Source organism: Phacochoerus africanus, chromosome 12, assembly GCF_016906955.1.
Source record: "Phacochoerus africanus isolate WHEZ1 chromosome 12, ROS_Pafr_v1, whole genome shotgun sequence".
In the NCBI taxonomy this organism is placed as follows: domain Eukaryota; kingdom Metazoa; phylum Chordata; class Mammalia; order Artiodactyla; family Suidae; genus Phacochoerus; species Phacochoerus africanus.
Window position 1 is genome coordinate 6,047,076 of NC_062555.1, and position 15,759 is coordinate 6,062,834.

At 40.4% G+C, this 15,759-nt stretch overlaps 2 protein-coding genes across 4 annotated transcripts in view; one reads left to right on the top strand and one right to left on the bottom strand.

Moving 5' to 3' along the window:
• Positions 1-15,759, bottom strand: part of CDC73 (cell division cycle 73) — a 92,447-nt gene that overhangs the window by 31,156 nt on the left and 45,532 nt on the right. The window lies entirely within an intron of this gene.
• Positions 8,456-15,446, top strand: B3GALT2 (beta-1,3-galactosyltransferase 2). 3 transcript variants are annotated; one of them, XM_047755567.1, is made up of 2 exons: positions 8,456-9,073; positions 13,025-15,446. In XM_047755567.1, exon 2 carries the CDS (start codon positions 13,743-13,745, stop codon positions 15,009-15,011), a length of 1,269 nt encoding a protein of 422 aa, XP_047611523.1. In that variant the 5' UTR covers positions 8,456-9,073; positions 13,025-13,742; the 3' UTR covers positions 15,012-15,446. The 3 variants fall into 3 exon arrangements, with proteins under 3 accessions (XP_047611523.1, XP_047611525.1, XP_047611522.1); XM_047755569.1 differs by having other exon boundaries at positions 13,248-15,446; XM_047755566.1 differs by having other exon boundaries at positions 13,621-15,446.

Below are 15,759 nucleotides of genomic sequence, written 5' to 3' on the forward strand. Positions count from 1 at the left end.
TCAATACACAAAAATCCACTGTTCTATACACTACCAATTACCAATCTTAAAAAGAAATTAAGAAAATTATTCCACTCGTAATGGCATTAAAAAGAATCAAATACTCGGAAATAAATATAACCAAGAAGCAAAGAAAATCTGTAGAATGAAAGCTACAAAATGGTGCTGAAAGAAATTAAGGCTGTAAATGGAAAGGCGCCTGTGTTCATGGACTGCTAAGAGTAACAATATTGGGATTTCAATACTTCCCAATGCAACCTACAAACTCAATGCAATCACTATTAATATCCCAAAGGTGTTTTTGCAGAAAGAAAAAACCAACCTAGAATTCATATAGAATCTCAAAGAACCCCAAACAGCCAAACTAATCTTGAAAAAAAAAAAAGAACAAAGCTGGAGAACTCAAACCTCTGGATTTCAAAACTTACTACAAAGCTGTAGTAATTAAAACACCATAGCATGGCATAAAGACAGAACTTAAAGATCAACAGAATAAGACAGCTCCAAAATAACATACATGGCAAACTGATTTTTGACAAAGGAGCTAAAACCAGGCAATGGAGAAAGGACAATCTTTTCAATAACTGGTGCTGGGAAAACTGGACAGTCCCATGCAAAAGAATGAAGCTATTAAGCCCATTACCTTACATCATATACAAAACAGAAAACAAAAGGAAAACATAAACTGGACTTCATCAAAATTAAAAGCTTTTCTGCAGCAAAGGATACTATCCACAGAGTGAAGACAACCCAAAGAACAGGAGAAAATATGTGCAAATCATGTACTTGATAAAGGATTAATACCCCAGACATTTGGTTAAAACATCATCCTGGATGTGTCTGTGAGGACATTTCTGAGACGAACACGTGAATCATCAGACTGAGGAAAGCAGACTGTCCTCCCCAGTGTGGGTGGCCTCATGCAGTCTACTGGAGGACTGAAGAGAACACGAAGGCAGGAGTTGCTGTCCTGGCTCAGTGGTTAACAAACCCAACTAGGATCCATGAGGATGCGGGGTTCGATCCCTGGCCTCACTCAGTGGGTTAAGGATCCAGCGTTGCTGTGAGCTGTGGTGTAGGTCGCAGACGTGGCTCAGATCCCACATGGCTGTGCCTGTGGCATACGCCGGCAGCTACAGCTCCAACCTGACCCCTAGCCTGGCAACCCCCATGTGCCATGAGTACGACCCTAAAAAGACCAGAAAAAAAAGTTGGGAGCAGGTAGAAGAGAATTCACTCTGCCAGGCTGTCGTCAAGCTAGAACATCTGTATTCTCCTGCCTTATGGCTCAGTCCCAGAATGCAGCTTACACCAGAGACCCTCCTAGTTCTCAGTCTTTCAGGTTCAGACTAGAGCTATACAGCAGCTTCCAGGGGTCACCAGCTCACCAACTGCAAATCCCAGGACTCTGCAGTCTCCCTAATTACAAGTGCTAATTGCTATCTACCTACCTACCTACCATCCATCCATCCGATTTTTTTATGTACAGCAATGAAAATATGGACCAAAAGAGAGGAAAAGAGAGTGAGACAGAACATAAAATCTTTTTTTGTGGTATACAGAGTTCCAGGGCCAGAAATCAAACACACACCACATCAACGACCCAAACCGTAGCAATGATTACACCAGATCCTTAACCTACTTCAATACCAGGGAACTCCAGAACACAAAATCCTTAAAGAGTTTTGGTATTCCTTCGTACTGGGAAAACGTGAGATTTTTAAAACGGTTTTATCTAGAGATTTAAAAACGACGTTCATATGAATGGGGATGAAATGTTAATCTCAGAACCACAAGTAGAAACCAACCAAAGCATGTGTGCCGAGCTCCTTCAACACCAAAGTCCGTGACGATCACATACCTTCTGGCACAAATGAACGATTCTTTCCTATGTCTCCCTGAGGTCTGATAAAAGCATTACCTTTCTCGCTGGAAACTGGCAGGATTGTTTTCCTCGTGGCAGAGGGACACAGGTAAAGTGGGAGGTCTGCAGGGTCATCTCTGCAGCTCATGGGTCCAAGGACTCGGAACAAATAGACTGATGTAACTAGAGACAGAGTAGAGCAGTGCAAAAAAAACCCCAAAAAACCACGTGATTTACAAGTCTTCAGCTCAACATTCTAGCTTTGGCTCTGCCACATTAAGAGTGGACCTTTGAGAAAAATCACACCTTCTCAGGGTCTTAGTTACCTTGCTTGTAAACGGAGGAAAGCAGATTTCTCGATGGCATCGAAGGTCCAACTCTGCCCTGAAATGCCATTATCCTACGGTAAGTAATACCTTTTCACCAGGAACAACTCCGTTACAGCCCAACCTCAAGTGTTCAATTAACTGATTAAGTTTGAAGACCTAATTCAATATGGGTTTGTTCAAACCCGTACACTTCTAGTTTTGCTCCAGAGCTTACAAATGTGTTCTTCTTTTGTTTCGTGTGAATAAAAACATTCTCCTGCCCAGCTCCCTCTATCAAAGGTTCTATGTTTGGAATTAAATTGGTTGTTTGGGGAATCAAAGACTTAAAGCTACTGGCAATATAGGTAGAAAGAGAATTACCAATATGATAAACTTTAAAAAAATTATTCAGTGCTTACTGACTGAAGAAACTGACTTAAGGAAGCTAACACAAATCACCAGCTGTACCGACTTAACTATTTGAAACCACGCGCACTAAAACAGCAATCTTCATGCTGCAACGCTATAAATTCCCAAGGTGTTAATACACCCGTATTCTGTGAAGTCAGATAAAGTACTAAGAGGATACTTATGACAAAGGAACAGACTCAATACGTGAGAAGTGATCAAGGAGATACTAAAAATGGAGGGTACAAACTGAAATACATAAATTTTCACTTTTAATTTCAGGTGACTAAACCTCGGCAACCGTGTCATATGTGAGGCCTCTTCTTCTTTATGAAAAGGGGATAAAAACACTAGAAATACGGAATTCAAAGGATTAAATGTAACCCAAAAGTAACTACCAGTGGATAGATGGAAACGGTGAAACCGGGTGACACCACAGTGAACTGAAGAAGATAATCTGTACCCAGAGGGAAAACACGTAAATAACTAGTACTTACTTCCAGTTGCTCTGCTGGCTTTAGTATGGTCTCTCAGTTCCTAAGGACGTACCAAACCTCCTATGCCCCGTACGTATTTTCAATCAACTTTTATGAAAGTATAGTTGACTTACGACGGTCCTTCAGCCTCTGTCATACAGCAAAGTGACCCAGCCACCCATACGTACCCGTTTTTTTTTTTTTAAGTATTACATCTATCTGAATTGTTGTACTTTGCAATGAATTAATACTGTTACAATCTTTAAGTGCTACAATGTGCTGAGGAGCAGGGAGTTGGGAGTAAGATGCCTAAAAAAATTTAAAGAAACTGACAAGTAGGCTTCACAACTCTTACCAAACTCAACACACCCCCTTTATGTAAGAAATATCTTACACTGGTCCCTCTAACAATCTAAAATGAAACACATAGGTAATATAACTAACCTATGTATATAAATTTTTAATGGAAACCATTTAATTATAAGGAAGCACGCACGCGCACACACAAACACACACACACACACAATGAGACATTCACAAGTCCTGCATCAAAGGACTGGTCTTTATTATTTTCTAAAATTGTCCCACACACTACAAACTACCTTCCTTGGCTGCACTCACTAGATGCGCTTCAATTATTTTGTCACTCAAAACACTCTCCCCCCCCAACTTCTAGAATACCTCCTAGGAAAGCAGAATCAGGCCTAGTACCACCCTCCCAGAAGCCCAGAATACTCTTAACCAAGAGTATTCTGTGCATGCCAAATAACAACAGAAAGATTCTGGGTGATCTGTGCTAAAGTGAAATAGCTATGCTACTAAGAAACATACAAACATAACTTGTTTTACTGCACTTCACAGATATTGGAGGGGTTTTTTTGTTTGTTTGTTTTGGCCGCACCTGCAGCATATCGAAGTTACTGGACCAGGGATCAAATCTGAACTGCAGCTGCAGCAACGCCAAATCCTTAACCCAATGTGCCGGGCCAGGGCTCGAACCCGTGCCTCAACAGCAACCCAAGCTGCTACAGAAACAACACTGGATCCTTCACAGTGGGAACTCCAATAGTGTATTTTTTTAGAAGTTGAAAGTTAGTGGCAACCCTATGCTGTCAGATGATGGTTACCATTTTTTAGTTAAGAGACGTACCTTTTTTTAGACACAATACTATTATCAAACAACTCTTCTATGCACGAGGAAGCCAAAAAGTCAAGTGACTCATTTTACTGCAAAATCTGCTTGTTACAGGAAGTACTTTGCAAAATTACCACTGATTTTAGATGCTTTCTTTTTCCCCTAGGATCAATAAGTTTGTCTGAATTAAAACAGATAAAGGTGTTTGCAGTTAGTTTTGAAAGACACTTAAATTTCGTTCTGCTTTCCAGTCAAAAGAAATTCCTAAACAATGTGAGCAGCTGCTGCACAAGTTTGTGAAAACTGAAGGGAAAGAATAAGGCAGGCAAACACTGACACTTGTGGTCATTCTGAGATTGCTAATTTGCAATCAGCTAATTCCCACTTTGTGAGTTCAAAGACAAGCAAAACCGGTTCATAAATCATCTACTGACTTCAAAGGAAAAGTCAAAGTATTAATAAACACAGTATTTTTTCCAAAAAGGGAAAATTACGAATAATAAACAGCCAAAAACAAGCCATTCGCAGGAACTTCTACGTAGTGAAATAGATGTCACCTGATTTGAAGTCAAAAGTCAAGAGATAAATACGTCCAAGCAAATACTGGTTTGTTAAATAAATTGCTGATTGATCTCAATAAAACTAAAGCTGCTGTCTAAGTAACTGTGTCAAGTGGAATTTTTCAGAGTACTATGTTGGAAATTACACCTGACCCAAAACATTAGGATTTTTCTGCAGCACTGGAAGAAAACACAGCTAGTTCTTCAGGTGGGAGAAACGACCTGCACTTAGGGATCAGCCGGTCCGACCAAAGCGCACACTGGGCTGGAGAGCGGTGCAGGGAAAGCCCGATTCCCGTCTTCCTCCCCACCTGGCTCCAGGCTACCTGCTCAGTCCTCTGGGAGCGGACTCCGCCCACCACGGCGGAGCGTCCGCCCCCCCTCACTCCCTTCTGCGCCTCCTTCCCAGCGAGGAGGCTCCGCTGAGTTTCTGCACACGGGTGAAGAGCCAGTGAGCCTCCGCTGCGAGGCAGCGCTCACCAAATGCTCTACCTCTGGGAGCAGACGACTACTTCACACCGCAGTAGACGGCTCACTGGAGTATAAAGAAATTACTGATCTTTACTAGCACACAAGGAACAAGTCTACACACAGTAACCACTCAAGAGCTATTAATCACATGCATAAAAAAGTAACAACTATTTCTGTACCCAGAAGCAAGGAAGGGTTATTAGGAGGCCTAACAAATCCCTGTCTCAATTCTGACTGCCTGAGGGATATTCTAGACATGCCCAGGAAAAGCCTGAAACCCCCCTGGACAATCCTGGCCACAAGACACAGAGTAACAGCCACCCAGTTTCCCACCGAGGATGTATTATAAAATTAAAAAGCAGACCCAGGCAAGGAAAAGTTACAAGACATTGATAGCTATAAAACTTAACAAAATAGCTGCCAGTTTGCTGAGTATGACAAAGAAACCTGTCACATTTACTGAGGAGGTTTAACCAAAGAATTCAGATGTTAAAAGAAACCAGACTAAAGCAAGAGTTTCTACAAGCTTGCCTGTCATAAGATTTTTACAGTTTCTCTTGGCTAGAAACATGCAGGTTGCTAGAAAAAGTCACTAGAGGAACTTTTATCTTCTGTCTGCTGTTTATCTGTACGTTATGTGAAGTTCCTAACCAGCTCAACAAGAAGCAGAACGCGGTTGCACCTAAAGTTTAAAGTAAATGCTGATTAAATACACGGGCACCTTTTGGTCAGCTTTCAGGAGTCTCGTTTGCTATAGCAACACCCGCCCCATAGCGAGCACACTTGAAAAACCAGTGCACTGTGAATTCAGGGTCTCCACCTACTACCACAGGGAACCACCAAGCAGCAGGTGAGGCAGCAGGTTACCCACTGAGTTCTCTTAAGAATCAAGATCCATGAGGAGCTCCCCTGAGGTACAGGGGGTTAAGGATCTGGCATTGCTGCTGCAGCGGCTTGGGTCCTTGCTCTGCCATGGCATGGGTTCAATCCTACTCCCCCCCCCCCGCCCCCCACAAAAAAAGATCCATAAGAAATCCAGTAGGGCATCAAAAAGAGAGTCCAATTAAAAGAAAAGCCAAAAATAACTGTTTTATCCTTTCTGGAGAAAGGGCAGGGAATATATCTAAACCATCTTGGTATCTCTAACATTTGATAAGCTGGGCCTAACTACAAATGTTGGCTGGCATGTAGTAGCTGAATCAGATATATATTGTCGAACAAGTAAATAAAGTGAAAATGTTAACATCCATTTATACTCATATGAATGATTTCTGAGTATATTATGCTAGTAACAGGAAAAAATTCCCACAGTTTCTCCAGCAGTGCCATGTAGCATAATGATTAATAAGAATAGAGCATAAGGATTTAGATTATTTTGCTTTAATTCTCAGCTGGACTCTTTCTCATCACTAATGATCTGATATTTGGAATAATTATTTTACAACTCTGAACACCAGTTCCTGTAGTTCCCGTGCTGGAGCAGTGCGTTAAAAATCTGATTGCAGCAGCTCAGGTTGCTGTGGAGGTGAGACTTTGATCCCCAGCCCAGTGCAGTGGGTTAAAGGATCGGGCGTTTTCACAGCTGAGGCTCAGATTCAGTCCTTGGCCCAGAAACTTCCGTATGTCATGGTGCGGCCATTAAAACAAACAAACACTAGTTCCTCATCTTTAAAATGGGTATTATAATAATAAAACCATTATGAGAAAAAAAATCATTTGTGTAACGGCTCAAGTAGGCTTAGCACGCAATATGAATTTGGTCACTGCTGCTAGTTGCAGAGTCAAATCCTATGTCAGGAATTACTGATAAACAATAATCTACTAAAATCCACTTATATGTTTATAAAATAAGTTATTTTCATAAGCTATTTGGCATTACTCTGACACCTAAATTTAATTGGGGGGGGGGGGCATGGTGCACTTAGGAACTAAATGCCAAGAAACTTGGGTTTGAGTATCTCCTTCACACTCAACTAGAAGAAGTCAAAGTCCAGGCCGTAGGTTTCCCATTTACATGTCTTCATATTCCTTCTAACATTTCTAGCAGAGTTACATATACTCCTAAAAACAGTCTTAAGATTCCTAAAACTACAAAACACATCTCATCAGCTACACTAAAAAATACTGTTAGGACAAAAAAATTAAAAATGAGAGAAAATATAAATTATATTTGCAACAACACACATCACTGAGGAAGATGGCTGAGATGAAAAATACATGATTACAAACATACAGCTTCAGTTCCAAAACAGTAAATTTCTATGACTTTGTGTCCCTAAAGTCTCAGAGGAAAAACTAATTCAGGTTGTTTTAAAAAAAAAAAAAAAAGCCAGTGCTCCAGTCCTCTGCAGAAAACAAGCAGCGAGGTGCCCAAGGGACAAACCATTACACATATTTCAGAGTTGAGTATCCAGGGCTTACTAAAAATTTGCTTGATGACAAAGTACTGAACCACCCTGAAAAAATATCGGGCCAAATAAACATGGTTAGTAAAACCCTCATTACCCACCGAGAAGACCCCAGCCAAGTGTGCCGGGTCCAACACACCGCCGTGCTGCATTCCACCACACATGTAATTGTAAAGAAAAGGAAAAATGAAACGTAAATGCTGATGTTAAAAAGTGCTTAAAAATAAAGCTCTGCTGCCTTCAAGAACCCTAGAAACCACCCAAGAGTTCAAAAGAAAAAAAAAGCGGCTGTATCACACCCTGAGGCCATAAAGCACTCCGCGGCAGCTGCTCCATGTAAACCCCAGAAAGTGGGGAGGAGGGTTCCTATGTTACAGATTAAAAATGGTCTGAGTCATAACCAGGTATCAGTAATATTAAAATTAGAGAAGTCTGTGGGGGGGGGGGACTTCAAGGGAAGGAGTGCAATGAAGGAGTTAAATTATACCAAGTTACACTTAAAAGCTTATATTGGTTACGCCCTATAAAATCATGCAAGCAGCATGAAAACCAACATCAGACACGGAAAACATTTAGAAAGCCTGTGCTTGAGCATAAAGTTTAAAAAAAAAAAAAGCTGGAAAAAAATAAAATTATAACCATTCATTTAATAATCATCCTATTTTTCTATTCTTCACTCATCAGCACACTTATGCTGAAGATATATAATGTATCACACAGAAGCAAAGTCTCTAGGCTTCTCCCTACCTTGGGTTTTTAGTCAAAATGAATGCAAACAATCACGTGGGATTCAGCCAAGCAGTGACGTTAAATTCTGCTCTGTCAGAGAGAGCATCTGTCAAGCCCACATTTAAACTGCTGCCTGCCTGCCTGTGCAGCAGCTGAGGAACCGTGGATTTCATATTATAGACTAAAACCCCAGTAACAGGGCTCAAAATCCTTCCTGCAGCTGCCAGGCGACGAGGAAAGAGAGTGAAATCCTACTCTTTTCCGATCCAGTCGAGGCACTCCATTCTCGCTCTGGCTGCTCTGCCCTGCAGCTCATGTTCGCACCAGAAATATGGATACTGAGACGAGAACACAGCACTGCATTGTCCGGCCAGGAAAACAGCAGATGTAAAAAGCTTCCAGGCATCAACTGTCGGCAAGAGTCGACAGTGCTCCAAACAGCACCAACAGCTACAGCCCTTTTGTTTAAAGAAAGAGAAAGAAAATGAAAGGAAGGAAAAGCCTCGGGAGCCCAGGACCTCTATGAACGAGGAGGGCGGCTCGGAGACCAGCGGACAGATGGACACTGTGGACGCGGTGGGGAGCAGCCGCGGGAGGCAGGCTCTGGGGGATGCGCCCGTGCTCCACAGCATCTTCTGGCTGAAGCGATGGCGTGTGCCAAAAGTATCTTCGGGGGGCATGATCCTCTCCACGGCAATGGCCTGACCAGGGAAGGTATGTCGCTGTCTTGTGTGTGATGTTCATTTAAACGTCCAGTACCTTTGCATAGCCCCGGGGGCACTGATATCTAATAAACAAGTTCAAACAGATCACTGTCCTTGAAACGACGAAAGGGTTTCCTAACAGACGATTTTAAAATGTGTCATTGTTTAGAAGACAAGCCGTCACTGCTTTATGCAAGTAAATACGTGGCTTGGAGTAATTACGGATGACAGAAAAGGCAAATAGTAACGAGATGTGCCTAAAGGATTCTCTGAAAAATTAAACTTTAAAAAAAATCTGTAGCCCTCTAAAGAAAACCTAGCAACCCTCGATCAAATTAGGTCAAACTGAATCCTGATGCAATAAATTAAAGTGCTCTCTTAAAAATGGCTATCCAAAGAGTCAATGCAGTAAAATGACATTAAACAGTATCAAAGATGATCTTAATATTAAGAGCTTTTTTCAGTCCTTTGGAAACAAAATCTTAATATGTAACACCTTTAGGTAACCTCATGAAATCTTCCCTCCCATACCCATCTCCCTAAATAAAGATGAGTACAACCTCTAAGCCTATCAGCCAATTTTAAGTATCACCAAGCTGTGAGACACTAAAAAGAAAGCACTGCTCAGGATCACATGAGGCAGGTGAGTTTATGCACAGCACACCACCACGGGAGACTTGCATGTCATTACCGTGCCCATGAATACAACGTGAAACAAAGAAATAGCAATAGTTGCTGAAATTACCCCCTTTTGAAACAGTGAGCTTTTATTTTAAGCCACAGCCTGATTCTACAGGATCAAAATGTAAGGCTGTTTTTGGTGATCATTCCTAAAGTGCAATTCAAAAACATAATATGAAAATACTTTGACAGAAAAATATCTATGTCGCAGCAATACAAGGTCAAAAATGAAACATAAATGTAACGACTGTGCTTCCAGACTATACCAATATGTAGTAATGAACTACTGCCACAGTATGTGTGTGCAGGGCAGAAATAAATCTAATAAACTATTTTAGCAACAATCACAGAATAGTAACTCACAGCTCAGAAACTCAGCTATTTCTAAAAGCTTTTACAGATCATCAAAGATCCTGATTTTTGCTCCATTTCACAGTACAACTCAACAACCTATTACTAATCATCACAAAAGGCAAATATTTTTAAGACATATATAAGCATTCCGTTCTAAAATTAAGATTGAACAAGTTTATCAGGCCCTGTTCTTATTATAGCTCAACATCAACTCTCACTCAGAGCATGAACTTTTATTCCAGTAAAGAATGCGATGGTATTAAACCAACAAAAAATACGACTGCAAAAAACCTCAAGTCTCTCTTAGTGCCTTTATCTTATCTCTCAATGGTAAAGCCACCGGTTAAACATTTCTATAAGCGAGGTATCTCAAAACAAGAGGGTAGAGTGTTTCCTCAAGCACTCCTTCAATCGAGAACGGTTCCAAGGGACTAAAGACACCAACGCTTTTAAAAGCCAAATGATAAAAACAGCGCGCGCGCGCGCGTGTGTGTGTGTGTGTGGGGGGGGGGGGGGGGGGAGGGAGAGAAGTAACAGAACCACAATGCACAGTAACATTCTCTCCAGGAACTCCAATCCCTAAGATGTAAAGACACATTAATAACTTGACAACATTACCATAAAACCCGGAAGAGATAAGTCAAAGCTAAACAGCTGAAAATGTAAAAGGACAAAACTACTTAGAATGCCAAACTATCTCACCTCTCTGGTCTTGTTCCCAGAATTAATTCATTCTTAAGAATTAAAGCACAACAGGAAGTAACTGGAGAGTAATTTTATCATTTAATAAAAGGAGGAACAGTGACTTTTTACTTTCTTTTTAACAGAAATACTGTGATAAATAGCTGAGAAACTTTCAATAAAGAATTTTTTTTTAAGGCTAGACACTTGCACTACATTTATCAATGGGAGATGAACAAATGAGTGTGTATATAGTTCAAGCCTGAGCAGCTTCATATTTACAAACATACTAATACCATGAATTTAAATTAAGATGCATCTCCATTACCTATTGCTACAAAATATATAGGACCATAAACTACGACGAGGTTTTTCTAGATTACAATATATAATAATCTGCTGTTTTCTAAAACACTGAAAGACTTTATAGAGACCACTTCAGGCATAATGTTCTCATAAAAATACAGTTTACTAATTCATTTTTTTCAGTCCTTTATGCAATCATTCATTCAAACATCTGACCTTATATTTACTGCTTCTTAAACCACCAAATTTACACTTTTAAAAGATCTAAATAAAATGTCAACCAGATTCCAAGCATTCTTATATCAACAGAAAGCTGATCCATGTGATTTAGTTTGGGAATGTTTAAAATGGATGATCAAATAAAATTGGAAAGCAACTTTTGTTTCTTTTACATTTACATGCATAATCCTTTTATCCACCGGCTACCAGGTGGAGGAAGAATTATTACAATTTATCAAATATTTTACTTGAAAAATAGAAGCTTAGCCAGAGTTTCCTCATCTAAACAGAATGGCCAACTATTTGCAAGCATAAGGAAGAAAGAAGGGAGTTTCCAAATCAGAACACTCAGCTTTATCATTTTCAGCTTAGCTCACGACACAACTATGTTTTACTGGTACAGTGAAGTATCTCGGTCTTCATCAGAGTAAAGTGAAACTAAAATTCATGCAAACAAATTCTAATAAATAACTAGAGTCTGTATTTTTAAAACTCCAAAACTTGAAAAAAAATCACTGCTTGTTTCTCACAAAATGATTAAATCACTTTTTACACTTTAAAAATACCCTAACTTCTGAAAGTACTACGTAATTTCAGACACTAGAAATTAACAAAAGCTGGCACCTATACTATTACACTTCAGAAATCTGTTCAAATTCCCACCCACTTGCTCCTCCTAGTGGCTGTTACTAGAACAGGAGCACTTTCATTCATACATTATGCCGAACACTTTAAATCATCATTTCAAAATACTTCACATTATGCAAGTGAAGGTTATTCTGCAATTATTCAATTCTATTCGGACTTCCATGGAAATGCCATTTTTTCCCAAAATAACTAAATTTCATATTGAGATTAAGCAAAATTTGGTATCAGCCATAAATCTCTCAATGTCCCAGGCTAAATAAACACATGCATACATGTATATATATATTATAATTTCAAATAAACAAACACCCCTACAATAAAATTTTTAATTGGCCAGTTTTCTTTTACTTAAAGAAACACTCCTCACAATAAATTAAGTTGAAAAAATTAAATTGACACATTAGTCCCCTTCTCAAAAAGTTTTTTTCCTCTTTTAATAGAATTCAAGCTACAGCTCCTTCCCCATCCTCTACCCCCACACCGTGTTTCAGAAAAACTAAGAACAAACTGAAAAACGCTGAGGAAATGTGTGCTAAGCACTGAAAAAACGTGTTCAAAGACCACTCCTTAAGATGGGGCATCATGAACCTCCCATACTGACACCTCATTTTTTTCCAAATCTACAGTCCTGAGTCTCATGCTAGCAGAAATCCTAAAAATGTAATAAATTCTCTACATGCTAATTTGGAACACAGCATAACTCAAAAATCTTTTTAAAATGCATTTTGTGAAATTTCAAATGTTAGCTAGTTGGCGGTAACAGTACCTAGCGTCTGTATTTTGTAAGAAATCTGAAAAGACTGCTCAAAGCAGTTCTTTGTTTAATTCTAACGTGGGGATTCAACTGAGACATGCGACAGCACTCTGTGAAGGTCAGAGATAATTGAAGAAAATGAGCGGTTATATTTTAAACATCGATCTTAAGTCTTAGTAAAGGACAATGATCTCCTGAACACCTCATGTCTGAGGGAGAAGGTTAAAATCAGGTAAGAGTACTTGAGAATGTTCATCATTTATTCCTGTCTTAAAATCCTGCATGAAGTTACTGAACCCTGAAAATTAATTTTGACAGGTGCATCTTCTCATTGACTTTCTCAACACAGTAGGGGCCAATGGAAACATGCCAAGCAGTGTCCTGTGACTAACAGAACTCGGTCATGATCAACCTTGCGCCGTCTGTCCCACACCTGACACATGACCATTTTACAAAAAAGGCCGCTGACCATGCACCACACCGCCCGTGTTATGTCAAATCAATTTTAATGAATGCCAATAAATTTTCCATCTGCTCTCAGGCCTTCTCACACAGCCTCTCGGGAACCCAGTAACGCTCTTCTCTTCGACACGTGCACAACTTTTCATCTTTAAGTCAAAAGTACACATGACCAAAGCTACTGAGATGAGGAAGTCAGTGGAAGCAAATTAATCCATCACCTCTCTTTAAAGTGTTCACTGTGCTCCGCAGGCATATTTTTAAAGAAATGCATCCTGTTCTCAGGATGTTACATGTTGCCAAGGGAAGACAAATGGTAAACTCTGTTCCTGGGTCAACGTGTTTTCATGGCTTAAAAATCCCCTTGGGCCCTGATTTTATTAGCATCCAAAGTCTCTCTCAGGCAGTCCTGCATGCGTGGGCATTCTGTCAACTTTTATACTTCATCCTTACAGACAGGCAGCAAGGGAGACGGCACGGCCAGACGAGAACATGATTCCCAAAGAGCAGCACTGATTCAGGAGAGGACACGTCTTCTGCCACTGGGATCTCACGTCCCACCGCTGGCTGTCACAACATGCTTCAGCGGAGGAGAAGACACTGCTGCTTTGCAAAGATGAGCTGGAGCGCCAAGAGGTCTCTGTTCCGGACCCGCCTCACTGCCGTTCTTTCTCTGGTCTTTCTGTTCGCTATGTTTTTGTGTTTCAACCACCATGACTGGCTGCCCGGCAGAGCTGGATTCAAAGAAAACCCTGTGACATACACTCTCCGTGGATTTCGTTCTACAAAAAGTGAGACAAACCACAGCTCTCTTCGGAACCTCTGGAAAGAAACAGTCCCTCAGACTCTGAGGCCTCAAACAGCAACTAACTCCAACCACACGGATCTGTCCCCACAAGGAGTGACCGGGCTGGAGAACACGCTCAGTGCCAACGGAAGTATTTACAGTGAGAAGGGCACCGGCCACCCCAATGCTTACCATTTCAAGTACATTATCAATGAGCCTGAAAAATGCCAGGAGAAAAGCCCTTTTTTAATACTACTAATAGCTGCAGAACCTGGACAAATAGAAGCTAGAAGAGCTATTCGGCAAACCTGGGGCAATGAGAGCCTAGCTCCCGGCATTCGGATCACTCGGATTTTCCTGCTGGGCGTAAGTGTTAAGTCACAGCGCCACCTTCAACGTGCGATACTGGAAGAAAGCAGACAGCACCACGACATAATTCAGCAGGAGTACTTAGACACGTACTACAACCTGACCATTAAAACGCTCATGGGGATGAACTGGGTGGCAACGTACTGCCCGCAGAGCCCGTACGTTATGAAAACTGACAGCGACATGTTTGTCAACACCGAATACTTAATACATAAGTTACTGAAGCCAGACCTGCCTCCCCGACACAACTACTTCACGGGTTACCTAATGCGAGGCTACGCTCCCAATCGAAACAGAGACAGCAAGTGGTACATGCCCCCAGACCTCTACCCCAGCGAGCGCTACCCTGTCTTCTGCTCCGGGACCGGTTATGTCTTTTCTGGAGATCTGGCAGAGAAGATATTCAAAGTTTCGTTAAGTATCCGTCGTTTGCACTTGGAAGACGTCTATGTAGGGATCTGCCTTGCCAAGCTGAGAATTGATCCTGTGCCCCCCCCCAATGAGTTTGTGTTCAATCACTGGCGAGTTTCTTACTCGAGCTGTAAATACAGCCACCTAATTACCTCTCATCAGTTCCAGCCGAGTGAACTGATAAAATACTGGAACCATTTGCAGCAAAATAAGCACAATGCCTGTGCCAACGCAGCAAAAGAAAAGGCAGGCAGGTATCGCCATCGTAAACTACACTAGAAAAGACAACTTTGTTCTTTTTCCCAAACGTGCAATCTGTAAAATATTGCTAAGAGCATGTGCAGTTAAAACGGATTACATTCATAGGACAAGTTTTAGTTAACTCATCACATAAAGGGAACGAAAAATATTTGACTTTCTGAAGAAGGTAATTATTCAAAATACAACATGATAACGACAAAAAGGTATCCCCAAATAATCTACTGAAACCCCACACACGGGGATCCCATGTATTAACAGGCAGTAACAGGCATGAGTCCATCAATGGTTCAAGTCTTATGCTAGGAGCCAACAAGATGTATCTGCATATATTTTCCACAAAAATTTTAATTTAAGAAATGGAGACATTCAAAAGACCCTTTGTTTTTCAGTTTTTCATTTCAATATATAATTAAATGTAAATAAAACATAACTGTCGATTTTAAGGAAACTTTATAATTGTGCGAAGGACAAATTTTCTGACCTATTCTAGGGTTTTAAAAAAAAAAACATTTTCCTTGCAATAAGATTTAGCTGAGTTATTCCATAAACGTATTTATAAAGTTCAGATGTTTCATCAATGCAGTTCTCATCTAAGTATTTACTTTTTAAGAATAGCTGAGATATTCATTTTCTTTTCTAAATATCCACGTATATTGGGGGAAATTATTTTGACATGACGTGATAAAATGTGAAAAATCAATGTGTCTCAGGCTCAAGTTTTATAAAAAAAATTAAATGTTTCAAAATAGTAAAGTCTGTTTCCTCG